The 18,265-nt window shown below is 50.9% G+C and overlaps 5 protein-coding genes across 5 annotated transcripts; 2 read left to right on the top strand and 3 right to left on the bottom strand.

Annotated features, from left to right (window-relative positions):
• Positions 1 to 1,099: 1,099 nt before the first annotated feature.
• Positions 1,100 to 1,717, top strand: Z519_06596 (uncharacterized protein; the record flags this gene model as incomplete). The annotated part of the gene is made up of 1 exon (XM_016764335.1): positions 1,100 to 1,717. The coding sequence occupies one exon, from the start codon at positions 1,100 to 1,102 to the stop codon at positions 1,715 to 1,717; it is 618 nt and encodes a 205-aa protein (XP_016619417.1).
• A 534-nt stretch (positions 1,718 to 2,251) lies between these two features.
• Positions 2,252 to 2,781, bottom strand: Z519_06595 (uncharacterized protein; the record flags this gene model as incomplete). Its single annotated transcript, XM_016764334.1, has 2 exons — positions 2,252 to 2,547; positions 2,580 to 2,781. 2 exons carry the CDS (start codon positions 2,779 to 2,781, stop codon positions 2,252 to 2,254), a joined length of 498 nt encoding a protein of 165 aa, XP_016619416.1.
• Positions 2,782 to 4,577: 1,796 nt separating this feature from the next.
• On the top strand, positions 4,578 to 7,160 carry Z519_06594 (copper-translocating P-type ATPase; the record flags this gene model as incomplete). The annotated part of the gene is made up of 1 exon (XM_016764333.1): positions 4,578 to 7,160. The coding sequence occupies one exon, from the start codon at positions 4,578 to 4,580 to the stop codon at positions 7,158 to 7,160; it is 2,583 nt and encodes an 860-aa protein (XP_016619415.1).
• A 567-nt stretch (positions 7,161 to 7,727) lies between these two features.
• Positions 7,728 to 9,365, bottom strand: Z519_06593 (uncharacterized protein; the record flags this gene model as incomplete). Its single annotated transcript, XM_016764332.1, has 1 exon — positions 7,728 to 9,365. One exon carries the CDS (start codon positions 9,363 to 9,365, stop codon positions 7,728 to 7,730), a length of 1,638 nt encoding a protein of 545 aa, XP_016619414.1.
• A 2,398-nt stretch (positions 9,366 to 11,763) lies between these two features.
• Positions 11,764 to 14,004, bottom strand: Z519_06592 (uncharacterized protein; the record flags this gene model as incomplete). The annotated part of the gene is made up of 2 exons (XM_016764331.1): positions 11,764 to 13,650; positions 13,699 to 14,004. 2 exons carry the CDS (start codon positions 14,002 to 14,004, stop codon positions 11,764 to 11,766), a joined length of 2,193 nt encoding a protein of 730 aa, XP_016619413.1.
• Between the last annotated feature and the right edge of the window lie 4,261 nt (positions 14,005 to 18,265).

The following is an 18,265-nucleotide window of genomic DNA, read 5'->3' as shown; positions in this document are numbered from 1 at the left end:
AATAGTATGGATAGCAGGAGCATCTCGAGCTGGGCAGAGAGGCTAACGTGGAAATTAGATTCGCGAGTATCAAATGAGTCTGCCACATGAAGACTACACCATAGTCCATTCCAGAACTACCCTAAGGCACTTTGGTATCTCTCTTGTGCTTTAGTTAGTCGAGTCCGAGTCTTCCTGGCTCTCTTCTTTACTCTTAGATAGACACTTTCATGACAAGGCTTTGCCACAAACACTGGGTCAATGTGACTGATTTCTCCTGGCCTGCCAGCTGGGTTTATTGGGGAGAGCACAAAGAATTAGAAACACCTAGCTTGCTTGTTTTTGTTTCATATAGAGTCATCAGACGCCGGGACACATTTTGCTCACGGTAATTACCGGAGGATCGATCTCCACAACTCTAGTATCTCGTTGATGCAGTCATAATATACGAGATGGCGAAGAATGGCCAAAGGTAAGAACTCCTTCGCACCAAGTTTCCCGTCTCCACAGAATCATTCTAATATTTGTTTCTTTTCCGGGTCAAAGTCGTCGACTAAAGGACCCGAAACCTCCATAGGGGCGCCTCCATAGGAGGGAGGAGAGTCAACTTCCCATTTTCAGACTAGAGCGTCGAGATGACCTTCTTAGCTCGGGAACCAGAGGACTGGTTGTCGCGGTATATTACGAATACCTCCTCCTTACTTAGTAAAGTTAAGGGGAGATATTTCTTACACTTGGACCCTTCTTGCCACTGGCTGCGGATTCTGACTGCTGGTGCTGCTCTTCTTCTAACCCCCCTGATTGCTACCCTCATACCTCGATCGACCGATAGCCTGGTGTATTTGGTTCTCCCTCGACCTTTGCGAGTCGTATAAAACCAACCGTCAGTACTCGACGCCTCCAATGGATATTTTTCAAAGTCGCAGGACAACTGGCAGAAGGGAGGCAAGGCCAGGGCCAGGGGGAGTCTTCTGGTAGCTCTAGTATTATGCACAAAATCACGGATGCAGTAAGCGGGCAGAAGCATGAGGGAGATGGACAGAATCCACGACCTTACGGTATACCCACCAAACAAAGAAAAAAAGCCCCCAAACACACTGCGGGATAGCCATGTCGACATATGAATGAATACCACAGGGGCTTTCGGGTGGTGGCCCCGACCCTGATCCTTACCAACGCATGCCGAACTACTCCGGTAATCTCACGGGACCGTACTACTACGACGCGGAAAACGCCTGACACGGAGAAATGGGCGACAACGACCCTTACGGAAGCAATCGCCAAGGACATGTTGCTGGAGACGAAGATCTGGGACCCTCCTTCTCCTCTCATGGCCCCGGCTTCCAAGGCGGAAGCAAACATCTCTACTCAGGCGGATATTACGACTAGCACAGGGACGACTTTGGTGGCCATCCACCACAGCAGCAGACCAATACCCTTGACTACGGCGGACAGAAAGGCTAGTGGTGGCAACGGCGGTCAACCGGGCTCTTACTATGGACGCGAGGGTTTCGACTGTCCCCATGGCTTCGAGGCCCGCGAGAGCAATTACGGTGCAGGTGCTGGCGGGCACGGCTATGAGCAACACGGATACGACAGTATGGGAACGATTACCATGGAAACAGACCATCTGGACACAACCAGCAAGAATACAATCCGCACGACGGGAGCAACCAGCATGGCTACGAGCAAAGCAGGTACAGACGACATTGAGACGATCGAGATCGATCTCATTTGAACAGAGATGACGGCGTATGAGCCACACTTAGCCTAGTCTTGCGTAGATACCTACATTCCTTCCATGCCAGCCTCTAGTTAAGAGTATTGTCAGTCATTCGCTCTCATCATGTCAATACTTCAACAGTCTATCTGGGACCAGAAACTATTTCTTCAATGTTTGAAGAAACATTCTGCTGATTGAATCGCGGGACTGTGAATACGATGAGGAGAAAGACAATCTCGAATTATCGATGCAAACTGCAGATAGTGCTCAAGGTTGTCCTTGACGATGCCGTAGTCAACTTCGATGTGAACGGATGCGATCACTTTCGAGTCGCTCAATCGGGAGAGACATGAACCTCGAAACAATCTACAACGCCTTTAGAGAGTGATGATATCCTAATTGATCTCATCGGCATTGACGCCCTGAGCATCGGCTTCCATGGCGGTGCGGGCAGCCCGCCACGACCAGTGGGACCGCCGAATATAGAATGATAGCCGTGATAATAATGGCGACAGCTAGGTTGTGAAAGCTTCGGGGGCAATCGGTCAGTCAGACGAACAGGCCCGAAGCGATGACACCGATTTTGCCCACAGCGTCACCGAGAACGTGCAAGAATACTCCTTTCATGTTCAGATTCTGACTTTTTGCCATTTCCTGTACTGCCGTCGCTTTGCATGTGTATAGGTAGATCCACAAGTTCAGTCCGTTCTTCAGACGGAGACGGAATCGATGGGTTCGTGAGGTGTGGTTGGATTTCGGGGCCATGCCTACTATTTCTACGGATTGCGTGTGATTGACTGGCTTGTAATGACATCCGGGCGCAAGATCGTGGGGTGGACCGACATCTGTGTCAAGGTCGGAGCCCGTCTGCACTCACGTGCGTGTTGTGATGGCTCTTGTATAATTGTTCGTTGCTGATCTGGTAAGCCGTAGAGCTCAGGTTTCTCATGCCACTGTAAGAGAACCATGCCGAGAAAATTCGAAGCGAGGCCATTGCAGCCGACCACGAGAATCATTATCGAGTTGGAAACTTCTTGGGGTTCTGCGAAGCGTTGAATAGCCTCGAGGAGGATCGGCATGTAGAGAGCGATGGGAAATACTCCGTTGATCGGCGCATCGAGTGTCTCAGCGAGTTACTAGAAACACGGTGTCTTAGTTCTGTCACAACTTTGGAGACACTAAGCGCAAGAATATATTCTGCATGTGCAAGCAAATATGAGAGGGCTCGCGGGTCGTTGCGACTCGGATAGCTTAGAGGCTGACCTGCAATGACAAAATGTCGTTGAACTGATAAGCGAGGAAGGGAGAGATCCCTGAGACAGCTAGGTGGGAAGAGATACCAGGTGGAAGGCATCGGCGACGAGTGCAAGGGAACGGACGCTGAGGCCTGACAAAATTTGGCCAGCTAGTCGAGCAGAAGAACTGATCAAAACTGTGAGCTCGTCCACATAAACCCCGCCAAAAAGAAGAGGAGATCAATGGCGAGGAGCAACATGAGCTTGGTTGGCTAGACGGACGCAGAGCCTTCTGAATACCGGGGAAACGAGCAGTACTGAGGATATGCGACCGACAGAAGCTAGAGAGGACAAAGAGAAAATGCTGCAGCTGCTCAGAAGAAATTTGCAATTCTCTCAGAAGCAAGGATCGCGGATCGTACAGTTGAAACAAATAATTGACATCGAGTCGCAGCTAGTTCGTTGGCCGCAGGCTCGCGAGTTTCCAGGCTCGCAAAACTTGCCGGTGGTTTTCCGTGCTTGCCCAGCAAAGGCCAGAATTAATTAACAGTTGTCATTTTGTTGCCTTGGCCCTAAGGATTTGCCGCGTATCACTCATGTCTGTTCGGCGAAAAGAAGTGCATCCGGTGGCTTAGAGCATCGCTTGCACTTGTCCCCGTGCATCTTCTGGTCATCGGTGTCATCATTCGGTAGATTGTGCCTGTGCAACACTCGTTCTCGTCGATTATAAGCCATTTAGCCAGCAGTATTGGTGCAATTTTCGAGTGCAGTGCCAAGTGCCAAAGTGGCTGCGGTTGAAATTGCCCAGTCGGGTCTAGATCCGTAGCGCAAGTACAGATTGTCAATGCCAACTCACCGTGTCCGAGAACCCGTGATAAGGCCTTCGTTTGTAACATCACCCCATCCAGTACCATCAACACCAACCTTGTTGTTTCCCATTGCCCATTTCCAAACCAAAAAATGGAGAACCTCACAGTCTGCGAGCAGATTGTCATGACCTCCACCTGCGTTGCGAAGCCTACCGATGGCCCCAATGATTGCTGCGGGAGTCCGGTGGCGAGGCTTCCGACATCGGCTCACGGCGCTTCTTGTTGTGCTTCGACAAGCTCGGCGGCAGCAGTATCGAGAGTTGACGGAGACGTCATAGATCAGTGTAGCGAGGACGATAGATGCAATGGTAAATGATCCAGTATCCCACTCGGAAGTTTTGCTGATGAAGATTCGAAGAAAATTGCATCAAAACTGCCGCCGCCATTGAGTGCTCCGTGGCGTGCGCCAATCAGCAGGAGTGTTCCAGCGTAACAAACAACGTCGAGCCCGACGAAGAGACCGCTCGCCAAGAGAGCTGCGGCCATGATCATGGCCGACACCATGGTCATGCCGAAGAACCCAAGACGAGCAAACACATCCACATCAGCGCAGCTCACGAGCACGCTCATGGCGACGACGGCACCCATCTTGATGAGCCTTGCAACATCCACCTTAAAGCAGCCATGGAGAAATATGCAACATACCTTGAGTCAGCTCAGTGTATTTGTCGAAGCATTCTTTCTTCAGCTAGGCAAATTGAGTCCTGCCGCCCCCCGCCTCCCGCCAGTAACGTCTCCGCGTTCAGCACTTCCCATAGCCATCATCTCAACATGAAAGAGCACGGGTCTATCTTGTCTCGCCGCCGTTTCAAAAAGGCGCCAGAGGAGTTGGTACCAACACAACCCGAGATAAATTGCTGTGGTAGTCACGAAAGCCTTGATAAGATTGAATTTGAGACTGCGACCGCTCCCAAAAAGACTTCGATAGACATCGAAAAGGCAGCAGGACTGTCACACATTCTTCTGAACGTCACTGGAATGGACTGCTCTGGCTGCGCGAATAATCTGACGCGAGCACTTCGGGCCGCGGTCGGGATCAAAGACGTCAAGGTTACCTTCATCGGTGGAGTTGCTGAATTCCGCCTCGACACCGAAATCAATACCCTCGACAACGTAATCCGCAGCGCCCATAAGGCCACCGGATATAAGTTGACACCATTCTCCTCCGATACCCAGAGTATCGACGTCATTATGAGTGCGGCGGAAGCAAACAAGTTTCGAGACAACCTACCTCATGGTGTCGAATGCTGCGAGAAGCTTTCCAAGACAACATATGAAATCAGCTATGATCCATGCGTGATTGGTGCCAGAGACTTGCTCGGTGGTATTGACGGTCAACTTGCTCCTGCCCGGAGCGACTCTTACCTTGACCAAGGGAAGCGCAGGCTCATTCGAGTGTTTGCTTTGACCACCGCAGCCTTTATCCTTACAACTCCAGTTGTTGTCCTCGAATGGGGCCGTCCTTCCGGTGTTTCCGAGCATACCACTCTGATCGTCGCCGTGATCCTTGCCACGCTGGTTCAAGCGATTGCCATTTCCGAGTTCTACATTCCTGCCATATCTTCCTTGATATACAATAGAGTTGTAGAAATGGACATGCTTGTGGTCATCAGCATTACAGCCGCATATGTTTATTCTATCGTTGCGACTGGTCTCTCCTTCGGAGGCGTTGACCTGGAGACCAAACCATTTTTCGAGACAAGTACGATGTTGATCACATTGATCCTGCTTGGTCGACTCCTTGCGGCCTGGGCTCGTAAACGAGCAGTGAAGGCGGTGTCGTTGAGATCCCTCCAAACATCGAGGGCCACGCTCATCGACCAGACCACAGACCAAGCTATTGAGATTGACGCCCGATTGCTTCAATACGGAGACAGGATCGCAATTCTGCCGCATTCCCGGATCGTGACCGATGCTGATGTACTTGGAGGAGCGAGTGAAGTAGATGAGTCAATGCTCACGGGCGAGAGTATGCCGGTTTTCAAAACCGCTGGAAACTCTGTCGTGTCAGGTACAATCAATGGCGGCGGAAGATTGACAGCCCGGGTATCCCGCCTGCCAGGGAGGAATACCATTACTGATATTGCCAACTTGGTGGAACAAGCTCAGAGCTTCAAACCCCGCGTCCAGGACTTGGCTGACAGGGTAGCCGGATATTTCATCCCGATTGTATGCACGGCAGCTCTCATTGTCTTCACGGTGTGGGTCTTAGTTGCACTAAAGGTCCGAAAGCAATCCGCAGGCGACGCCATCGGAACTGCTATAGGCTATGGTATTGCTGTGATGGCCATCTCTTGCCCCTGTGCGTTAGGGTTAGCAGTTCCGATGGTTCTCGTGGTCGCTGGAGGGGTGGCTGCTCGTGGAGGCGTGATTATCAAAACTGCAGATATCATCCAACGCGGATTCAAGGTCACCGATGTGGTTTTTGACAAGACAGGAACGCTCACTGAGGCTAGCCTCGAAGTCGTGCAAGAGTTGATCTTTCCCACAGACAAATTTGGCGAAAACACCATGCTCTCTTTGATCATGACAATGGTGAGGAGCAACAAACATCCAGTGTCCGAAGCCGTGGCAAAGGCGCTGAATGCACGGGAAATACGAGGCGTCGAGATGGAGGGACCAGCATCCATTCCTGGCTGCGGAGTTGAAGCGGAATGGCAGGGAGTGGTGGTCCGCGCGGGTAACGCAAAGTGGCTCAAGATCAGCGAGACATCTCCAATCATCGACTTCGCAGCCCAAGGATTGACGATGCTCTGTGTCATGGTCGACGGCGAACTTGGGGCAATATTCGGTCTCAAGTCTCAGCTTCGTGAAGGAGCGACTGCCGTCATTCGAGAGCTCCATCGACGCAAGATCGCCGTCCACATTGTGAGTGGCGATGGGCGCAGGGTCGTGGAGGGCGTAGCCGCCGACCTTGACATTCCTATGGAGAATGTCGCTGCAGAAAGAACTCCGGCACAGAAGCAGGAGTATGTTCGCCAACTCATGGACGCTGGAAAGACCACATTGTTCTGTGGAGACGGGACAAATGACGCCGTCGCGGTGGCCCAAGCCGATGTTGGAGTTCAAATTGAATCGTCATCGGATGTCACGCGTGCCACGGCGGATGTTGTCCTTCTTCGCAATCTTGACGGCGTGGTCAATTTGCTGGACGTGTCGAAGGCCGCATTCCGACGCATCGCCTTCAACTTCGTCTGGTCGGCCGTATACAACGTGTTCGCCATCCTACTCGCAGCAGGAGCTTTTGTCAAAGTTCGCATTCCCCCTGTCTATGCAGGTCTCGGAGAGATGGTCAGTGTGTTGCCGGTCATCGTTGCAGCGTTGACGCAGCCGCAGGTGAAGGCCAGGAACTGAGTTGCCGTTCGGTGGAAAGGCTTCAGGAAAGCGTTCATTTAAACGAGAAATCTCGTGGTGATTACTCTTTCCGACCACATGTCACTCTTTCCATTGAAGAGGGTTATGCCCAGTGCGATCGTGATTTCGTAGATTTCGAGAAAACAGCCTCTGGGGATCAAGGCGACTCATTCTTTTCTGCGTCCAAACCAACCGTGGTCGGAGCACCAAAATATTTTCTCAACCAACTTCTGGTGTAATAACGAAGTACGGAACAATAGGTGTGGATGAGCAAGCACCTTGTATGCCAAGACCAAATTGAGGACCTTAAAAAGTGAAAGCGCTGGTTGCGCCATTGGACAATCTGTCTAACTAGATTTGGACTAAGTAGAGGCATGCCATTGGATGGCTCAGCCACTCAAAAGCGGCGACTTCTCAGAGCTGCACAGCCACAGCTGGAAGCTATATCCGATATCTCCGAACAAATATCAATCGAGGAATGAATTCCCTTCGATTTACCCTGATATTTCAACAGAATGTTGGTTGTACAGACCACTCCATATGACTTCTTTCTCCACGCAACACAGTTCAGGGCTCTGGGCCACTGGACTGCGATGCAAGTTGTCTTTTTTCCTCTCTCATCTCCTGCGATACCCCCTGTACTCCTTCTGCAGAAGCCGATGATGCAGAAACATGCTTTTGCTCACCTTCCTGACTTCCAGCATTTCTTTTCCGCCGCCGGAAGAAACGTGTATACCTCTCTCGCTCCTCTCTTCTCGCAGCCGAATGCGCTTTGTGCATTCTCTTCGTTTCTGCAATCCGCTCCAGCTTTTCGACTTGGGCCTTTGCGTGGCGCAGATCTCTTTGGATCTCTTCCTCCGAAGCCACTTTATACCGCAGCCTCAGGATCACCGCCGCGAGAATGACAATGACAATCTGGACTATGAATTGCCATTGGCCCACAGCCTGGACTTGCTCGTTCGGCTCGCCATCTGAATGGATATACGATTCAATCCAGATAATGAAAGCAACAATGATCAGGGGTCCTAAGACCATGACTCCGAGCAGAACACAAAGGGTTAGAACGTCGATGACGAAATGCGAGACGGGATGCTTGTGTATTCTCGTGACTTTGGCTGCGTGATGGAATCTAACGTTCCGTATCGATGCGAAAAACGGCGTTGGATGCCGCAGAAAACACTTTGTGTTCGACCAACCGGCTCTTATGTCAGCCTTGAAAGCACCAAAGATCTCCTTCCGCCGAAACCAGAGCTGAAATGGGCGATGGATAGGCACCCTCGAAGTGCAAAGATTCAATCTCCCGACGACCAGAAGAAATAATTGTGCGGCAGTGAAGCCGGCAATTGCGGTATAAACGAGGGGTTGAAATTCATCGCCTTCCCACATATTCCAGGTATGCAGACTCCTGCCAGGTGCATCAGTACTGACTACTGTCGCCCTTAGCCGTGTTGACTCTCGTAGGATCTGGGAGGTGTTGAAGCATGGATAGAAACAATTTGTTGAAAGATTCAACCATCGTTCGTTGTCGATCACTGACGGTCCAAACAGATCCCAGACGGTTGAATTCCAAGACCCAGCCCAGTATTGATCGTCCCAGCCGCTGCTTTGCATGGTGTTGCCATCCATGATGCCTGAATAACAAAAGCGATATTGAGGGGATCCAACATTTAGAGTCGGCCAAAGGACCAGGACTGATATTGAGCCTGCAAGCATAATCACATTCCAGATGAAGATCAGCAGATGGAGAATTCGACTTGTTCGAGCGGTGCTTGACCAACATTGCAGCGGCAAGCCCACGAGGTACGCGGTGATCACAATGCAAGTGACTGCATCAATGTCGAGCTCCAAGTAGTCAGGCTGCACAGGAACATTGGTGGTGCTCGTCACAAGTGCTTGCAAGTCATTTGAGATCCCTGTCAGGTTTCCTGGATCCAGATAGGCTATCGTGACATTCTCGGCAGGAGGCAGGCCAAGATGAGCGGAAAGCAGGATAAATGCTTCAAGTGAAGCGGTGGCGGCATATGAGACTGCGGCTCCGAAGATGATATGGGCGACCCAACCATGGCTAGGCGTGATGAAACTCAAGGCCAGGAGGACATAGTAAAGATATCGTGGAGTCGGCGCGTATATATCGCTGATCGGGTAATAACAGGTAACCTCTTGTGCAATGACGGGTTGATCGAACGAGATGTTGGTTATTGCCATTCCTGGAGGGAGGGATTCCGGTCGTCGAATAGGCAGAGGTAGTGGCAGGAGCGTTCACTGGTATCGATGAAGCCTCTTCTCTCCCCCAAACAGCGTGGCTTTAGTTTCTACACCGAGACACGGTGTGTTGACAGTCGCAAATGCGATTCTCAGACTACCGCATTACATTTGAGAATTGAGAAGATCATGGAGAGAATCACATGCTCTCAACCACTTATTTAACTTTTCCCTCCTTGTCTGTCCGGAGATTCCAGTTGGATACCAGCTGTGACTTATTGACCGAAACTCAGGTTAGACTTTCCCTGTTTAGCTGTTCGTATCGGGAGGTCTTGCGAGCTGAACACCAGCAAGAGACTGAAGTATGACAAGAATGAGCAGGCCACGATTTGATTGAGTAACGCTGATGCTCGGGCAGATCTGGATAGTGATGACCTGGGATTGTGAAGTCACCCTTGTATGACTAGAAGCCCAAACCACTTGCTCGCTGGTATATAACTATTTGAAGCCATCCACTTTGGTAACATGTCTCAGCCCTTTTCTCTCTCCGTTGTTACATTAACTCCTTCGCCCCCAAATCTGGGCCTATTCAGACCCCGTATGGAGTACGTGACTATATCGCCTAGTGGCAGTAGCTGGCTACGCCGACGATACCGCGATCTCGCAATCTCAAATGCGTACTGTTGGGCTAGCCGAGCGCGCCTGCCCACCGCTACAGGGCGGAATTCTCTGACTGGAGGCCAGGCGCTTCTCAAAGTCGCCGTAGTCCTCATAATGTGTGTCTCCGTGTTTTGGTGGAATCCTCGACCAAAGGATAACCGCAGGAATGGGTTTCGGAGCCGTCTAGCTTTGCCAAACATCTTTTTTGAAGGTCCCAAGGCCGAATAACGAATAAAGCACAAGGAGCAGCGCAACTTTGTGCACAGAACGATAGTGAAATTTGCATTCGCCGGCGGAACGAGCAGTAAGCTCTCCAATAGCCTAAGATTGTTTTCCAGGTTCGCTGATGTTCATGCAGATGTTGCTCTGGAGATCGATGCTCTCGTCTTTGCTAAGAAGCATGAGCTTCCACTGTCGTCCAGAAAGGTGTCAACTGTTCCGGTTTTGCTTTACACCCGAATGTGTTGGGTTGACATGATCAGGTCGTTTGCATCAATGACCTGAGGCCAGGCGTGACGTGGACCGAAGACTGACTACCGCGGCGTTGAAGAACTGGCGGCAATTCTTTAAGGCGTCCAAACAGTACCGCCATTCGTCACGACTCAGCAGGATCCAGGGAGTGTTTCTCAGCAGAACCTCATCGATGCCGCCATACAGGCTCGAGTGAAGCGCGGTACCCCGATCGAATGGGCTACGTGAGTTCGGATTACCGTGTTCATAAGCACCTCCAACTCCCTCGAGACATTAAAGATCGAGCTTCGACTGTCAGGATTGGTACGCCTGGAAGGTGAACGTCCGCGAATACCTACGAGAATTGAACAAATACAAGAAGGCGATAATGTCCATATCTTAAGCTGTCAAATTGGAAACTCGAAGCATGGCTCTGGCCATTGGAATAGTCGCTGTTCCTTCCGGGACTGTTTCCGAGCGATTGCAGCTCTTCCTATGGATCTGGGAAAGACTTCCGTCTGTGTAAAACCCAGATCAACGTCAACAGCCGTCGTGCTCTGGCTTTAGATGAGGGGGACGACAACTGCATTACCCTCATAACGGTGCACCGTCTCGCAAATATCGTAGCACGCGCTGTCGACTATGAATAAGAGTGGCCTATTGTCGGTGGGTCCAAAGGCAGCGAAATCTCCATCGGGCTATTGCTCGTTCTCGGCAAGAATATTCGTGTTGCGTCCTCGTGTGCTTTCTCGCATGTTCAAATCTGATCAGAAAAGGGAACCCTTCCGCATCGAGAGGCTGAAGGCCAACGGTTACCCACGCGGCTATTGCGACTGAGCACGCCACGGCCCTGCCACAGAAGCTAGTTTCGGGGATGCTGTTGAGTACCTTGACTAGTGCGTTGAAGGTTGGAGATGAGTGCAATCGTCTGCTACCAGACTGTCAGTTCACCCAAGCGGAGGAGTTGCTGACCAGAGCCTGGTGTGATACCGTAGACTTTCTGGCCGCCTGGAAATCGAGAAAGAGTGACCGAGGAGGTATTGTGGCCTCGGCAAGGCTACATGAAGGGGTTAGGCCAATGAATGTCATCTTGAACTATAAGGAGCAGAATATGGCACTTCCTGGAACGGAGACGGTCGAGCATTCGGTTTATATCAAGCCAAATGTAACCTGCAATGAACCTGACCTGATATCGCTCGAAATATCGCCTAGCGCTTTCTACACGTTTGAGCACACTGCCAATCAAGTCCATTACCCATCAGTGGTGTCCCAACTTGCTCCTCTGTTATGCTCAGAGCTCAAGGCGGCCATGGAGAATGCTATCGAACAGAGTCATGTCAACGCCTTGTAGGTCCCAATCGTCTGTAAATTCGTCTACTTCCGGGTCGAGGCGCGTGTGGGGTCCGCCGCCGTCATTGAGGTCGAGGAAACCGCCATCTTTTGCAGTAGATACGGAATAATGCCGTAGAGACATAGAATCTAAGAGTGAAGGGTGAGCATGCCACCCTGGGATGGCCGACTCATCGCCAGGAGTGCAAGCCGTGGCAGGAATTGGTGGCCCAGGCGATGAGCTTTCGTGCCCCTCTAGTTCTTCGCATGACCTAGCAGGGTTCAACGGTACAGTCGGACCGGTAACAGATACCCCTGGCATCGTTTCCTCCATAGACGGCACTTGTGCCGTTGATGGAGACTTCTCAATCGCGCGACGCGTAATTTGGATCGTTCCAACATGTGGAAGGGAAATACGCAACCCACTGTCGGTTTCGCTGACTTTTCCATGGCACTCAAGCTCGTCCTCACTGCGCGCAGCCGAGGCATAGGTGTAGTAGCTTCCGCCGTGTGCGGCATCATCCTCGATCAGGAGTAAATGACGCAGAATGGTGTGAATCCTGGTGGTTGCCACATCATTGGATGTGGGCTCCATTAATTCGAGAGTCCTCTCTATCATGCCGCGGTCACCCATGCGTTGGTGCGCGAGAAGGTATGTCGTCATAGAGTTTCTCTGGCCGGCAGCATGGGTGTTGATATGCGCCAGGCATATTGTCACGCTTGCAATGAAGGCGAGAAACAAGATTCCGCGGTAGCAGCGGCTGGTCTGGCTGCGAAAAGAGACGAAGCGTGTCAATATCTCGCGGTTAGCGTTGACGGCTGCGACGCAGTTATAAGGGTTTTGATCAGCCCGGATCACGTATGGAAGGTGAAGGCGGGCCATAACGTGAAAGTGGGCAAATTGACACATCAGACGATCCACCTCTTCCAAGGCATCCCAGGTTTCGGCACGGGTGGCTGTAAGCTCCGGAACCAGCCACCACCGACTTGGCATGAAGGCCGCAGCTTTCTGTAGTAACTTGTCGATGTCTTGAGTGAAATTGCTGTCAATCATATCGGCTTCTTTGCGTTGCAGAATGCGGCCAGCTGCGACGCAGTCAATACGCCGCAAGCATTCGACGGGCGGGCAGTCTTTGAGCGCCTCAGGGCTTGCGAAACTGTCATCAAGTGAACCTTGTGGCAGGCCTAACAATAACGATAGATAGCGGTCCAAGCGGACGAGACGGAACCACAATTGCTCTGGCTTAATTCGGAGCCGCGTTTCAGGCTTCAGAAAAGCTGGTGCTAATGATTTCCCGCGGTGAAGGCCCATCATTTCCGCCAGTGCAATTCCACGGCGAACAGAAAGTAATGAAAGGCGAAGATTACCTGCCTCGTTGTGGTAGAGGCTCTCCAGCATGATACATTCAATACCCTCGATTGAGTATATCACTTCTTCATTACAAGTAACGATATGGGCCGTTTCGACAGCATGGACCATGATGCTGTGGTAATCCACCAAAAGGCTGTTGAGGTTATGCACAGAAGTCGGCAGGATCGCTTGCAGGTATTTGGCTAGACTCAAGAGCTTCCACGCGAGCAGGACAGGGTGAGAATCTTGCGGATGTAGTTGTAATATCTCTCGTGCTGACGGAACGCCTTCTGACGAGCAGGCGATTCCATGAAGAAACTTTGAGGCTTCAACTGGAACTTCAAGGATAAGATCGAGATCACGTTGACTGGGCCATGCGGACATCAATATGTGAGATAGTTCTTTCCGCCCTCGGGTATTCTGCCTTGGGTCTGTGAGTCTGATGGCCCAAGGCTGTTTCATCGTTGGCTCGGAGGTGACATGATACTGCAGATAATGCTATGACCTTGTGAGAATAGACAGGCTATCGAACCAGAACGAACTTACCAAGGTATCGTCGCCGTCACTACCCCGCTGCGAAGAGTAGCTGACTCTGCAAGGTACAGAGTTCACGACACCAGAACTACTTATCGAAAGGGGGGATTTCCTGTTGAGACCTTCCTGCTGCAGAGGCTGGCGAGCAGAGTTGTCTGAGAAACCATGAGGCCCAACGCTGTCAATCAACTTCTCCATTAGCGTCTCCAGTCGACTCAGTCTTTCCTCGACGCTCCGTTTAGGTCCAGGCTCATCTGGAAGCTCCTGGCTGATGCACGATGTTCCCCGGCGCGAACATCCGTCACAGATATTAGCCATTGGGGATGTGAATGTGCACCGTATCTTCCGGCGCTTGCACTCCCAACAACTCTGCGTGCCTTTCCGCACTTTCCTTCTTTTCGGTTGGCGCAGCGTTGACTCTTGTTCTTGGGACATGTCGTTCGCTTTCTTGCCTCAATTGCTCCTCTCCAAGATTCGCAAAAGAGAGTTGCACTGCTGCGAATGCCGTGAGTGAAATTGAAGCTTGCACAATGAACGCACAAAACTTCCACCGACCGCGGCGGTCGAACAGCCTTGGCAACGGCGGATGGAGCAATGCTCCGGGGTGAGGGACGAACTAAGGCTTGCATTAACTTTTCTGGTAGTATCTCTCTGAATATTACCATCAAAAGGTATACCGGTAGTATCAACCCACGCTAAATATCCTGGCAGATCGTTATGGAGGAACGGGTGCTGGACAGGGCGGTTCTTTTTCTCCATCGCCCACTGCGAACCAGAGTGGGCTGTGACAACCCCGGGATTGTGCATGAGAGTCTCGAGTATGTCCCGACCCTGGTACAATTATAATTATGGCGATAGGAAGGAGGACTGGAAAAAACCTTCATGTTTGCTATTGTGGCGCTAGCTTGGGCGAGCTGTCATCCAGCTGAAGCCAGCTCTTGCTTTCCGTGTGTATATTCTTTCTCTCCCTTCCCATAAATGTAATCACAGGTGTATCAGGTGCTCTTCTCTTAGAATGTGGTGCAAATACGCCCCTTGTGTAACCTCGGAGGCTTGTTCTTGCTTGTTTCAAAGTCTACCCCTTATGCAGCATCAGGAAGTTGCACAGTGGCTCTTAGTGCCAGAGAGCAGGAATCCTGTATCCACAAAGCCAGGTTATGAACGCTTTCCAAAGGCGGCTCCTGATGGAAAACTCAGGGGAGTCGCGACTCCACCTTGCATGGCCAACGTCCTTTTTGGATCCCACTCTTATTTGCTTTAATTACCAGGGCGTCTAGGGCGGGAATGGAGATTCAATATGGGGAAGTGGCCGCTGCTTTGGGTCGACACCGCAAGTTTTGAATGAGCGACGAACTTGTAGCGAAAACGCGCGTTGTCGATGTTTGATCTCCAAATTACCTCCTTCTCTTCCTATTGAGGAGGCAGACCAATGCGATGCCATCGAAGTCAGTGATAATTTATATCATGTCTTTTGCTGTTTTAGTGTTTCACTACCTTAGCTTGCGTTTCTTTCATACCCACTTTTGCCTGCTTGTCGACATATCTGTCTCATGTCAGGTATGTAGTGGCATTAATTACTCGAGGTCCGATCGCGTCCGGACTGCAGGGTCCCCTTCCATCACTCGATGCTACACACACAAGGGCGACGGGCATCCGACTCCTTACACGACGACATGTACGACGACATGGACAGCGTCATGCACTACCTGCAACACGACTCTAACCTCGACTTCGACTTTCTTTCTGGCGGGGCCAACCAGCATCAGCACAATTACAGCGACAACAACGGCCACCATCACGGCTCAGGCCTCCACATTGATGGACACAAGATTAGTACCACAACAGATACTACGTCGTCAGCATTGGTAGTAAAGTTGTCTTGGCATGAGCTTTTCTTGGTACAGAAATCGAACGTTGTTCTCTTGTTCAAGGTCAACATGATCAGCCGGTGCTCAAGCTCCTGACTCATGGCACATTGTCGTCTGGGCATGCGGGGGCGTGCTTACCATCTCCGGCCAATTCGCTTCTCCCGGAGGCGCGGTAAGAGTTGGCTCAAGACATGGTTTGGGGTGCTTGTTGCATTACCATGCGCGGACATTTCCATCTCCCACTATTTCCCCAGCTTACACCACTACAAATAAACACAAGAGTGTTTGAGCTAGCAATCGACAAAGGCTATGCCCACAGATGAATAAGTACAGACTGCTTCAATCCCGACCACGAATACGATATCAACCGGTACTACGGCGATCGTTCCAACGACAGCAGTGTGCGTGGTGACACGGCCAGAGACCCGTAATTATAGTTTATACTGATTCCTAAAAGATTCATTCCCGTTCAGACTAGTTTGCTAGGATCAGGATATTCTGGCAGCGGCGGTGAAGATCTTTTTGATGGTCTGGATGCTAAGCGTAGCGTAGATGTGGATCTGAGCCTCGAAAACAGAACGTTAGGCGCAGTTGCCACTAAGCAAGAGCAAGAAAACTTATCCTCAAGGCGTAACATGCTATAGTGATAGCACAGCCAGGGCGAAATATCATCAACGACCTTGACAACAACCTCTACCATTCAACTATTGATTACCGTTACAATGACGTCCATTTCATCCACAGTTATCGATCCATCCGTACGTATCTTATTTAGACTAGAAACCCAAAACCTGCCGGCTGTACTCGCCGAAAGCAATCACGTAAAGTCCTCGACGGGTTATGGTTAATGAACTGCTAAATTGCTAAGTCAACTTCTGGCGACAGGAAGCTGCAAAGTTCCGGCGCTGGCAATTCTCGGCTAAGCAAATGCTTGTCACCATCGCTATGCTGATGTCGCAACCACCTCTACCATTGACTGGAGCGCTCAGCAGCTGATATGTCATCAGTCTGGACTACCTGGCTATTGGCATTTTTACTTCACCATTGGCTGCCCTAATGATATCAGTACATGCTGTCATCATTGGCTTATAGGCAACAGCTACCACCACAACGATAATGACCACGACTACCACCATATTGGTGCGTCCATTGCATGGCAAATCCTTCTCCAGACTTCGAGACACGCTGAAGGTTTCAGAAACCGACTACGGAGACTGCTACTACATCGACCATGGATTTCACTTCGACGACGCGTCCTTACGCCGCGTGCGTCACCAGTGATTTTGCCGATAATTAGAGATCGAACACCCAACACCGCCACCATTTATACCATCGTATTACAGAGCAAAAAGATAGAAATGACGTACGCTAAATATATGAACGTTAGGCTGCTGAGTGGCAATTCTGAGATATTCTTGCATAGTCCAGATTTTACCGACACTGCTAGCAACAATTGCTTCTTCGCTGCAGGCGATCCTTGCTTGCCCTTTGCAGACGGACAACTCATGGATCGCTATCCCAGGAACCTCAAGTTTTAGACGGGTTATAGGCAACTCTTTCTGTAGTGTATTCGACACCGTGAAATAGGATTGCCAATTTTTGACCCGATGCCACCTCCTGTTTGGTTGGTGTTGTGTCGTGCCGTTCGTGGGACTTCAACACACCAGGTTGACTTGATTTCCTACGTTTTTACCAGCTTTGCATGACTTCACAGTCCTGATTCGCCTCCCCTCATCTTTCTCTTCCGCTTACATCCCCTTAAATCTACCTCTGTCTCCAGCCTCACCCCCGGCTCGGGCCAGCAGGCTGAGCGCAGTTGCAATAGGAGGGAGGGCCATGCGTTCGGAAGAGCTTTCGACATGGTTTTGGGTGGGGTTGTAGGCCAGTAAAGTTTGTGCTTGAGTCTGTCGTGCCTCTGATTTCACCTGTTTCGGGATTCTTAGTACCGGAGCTATTGCGTTATGGATGAGTGATTCGGATTTGTTGCAGCCGAGGCACCAGGCTGTATGGGAGGATCGGGACCTGAAGCTTGGCTGGAAAAGGAAGTCCAAAATTTTGGACTTCCCATTCAGGCTCACTTTCTCTTTCGCAATTCTATTGGCGGATCCATTGCGCTCGTAGAAGGCGCAGAGAGGTTATTCCCCTCTTCCAACGTAGCGGAAGTGGAAGATATGCGTCGCGGTCGACGTTGAAGTAGAGTAATGATGACAAGCATGGCCGGGGTGTTGCTGCCGCAACGCCAAATGATGGAGATGATTGACTCTGTAGACAGTGTCATAGGACTTGCCTGAGGCGACTTGGTGGAAAGAATCTGGGGATGGGACCGGGTAGACAGGAGTGAAGGAACCGGAGTTGATCGACCTCATGATCGGGTCATTCATGGCTGTTTTATACCTATCATCTCGGTATAGAAGCCTCAAACCAAAATTCTGGATACAATTTTGGAAGGGTGGTCTGTCTTATCGGGGCACATGAGGCTGAAGGCCCTTTTGTTTTAGCGAGAGCGTGTTGGCCCCCTACGGCCCAAAATCTGCCTCTTGCCAAAATTCTGGTAAGGCCCAAAACTTTGGAAAGAGCCAATGAGATTTGTCCTTGGCATGCGCTATTTTCGCCTCGATCGCGACCACGTCGAGGACGGCGACCAGCCCAAACCAGCCCCAGGCAGCCTCAGCAGGACCCATGAAATCCAAGGATTGCTTAAAACTCTTGAT

This window comes from Cladophialophora bantiana, assembly GCF_000835475.1.
Source record: "Cladophialophora bantiana CBS 173.52 unplaced genomic scaffold supercont1.9, whole genome shotgun sequence".
Classification (NCBI taxonomy): Eukaryota; Fungi; Ascomycota; class Eurotiomycetes; order Chaetothyriales; family Herpotrichiellaceae; genus Cladophialophora; species Cladophialophora bantiana.
The sequence above is the reverse complement of the archived record's forward strand: the minus strand, read 5'-3'. Positions and strand labels throughout refer to the sequence as shown.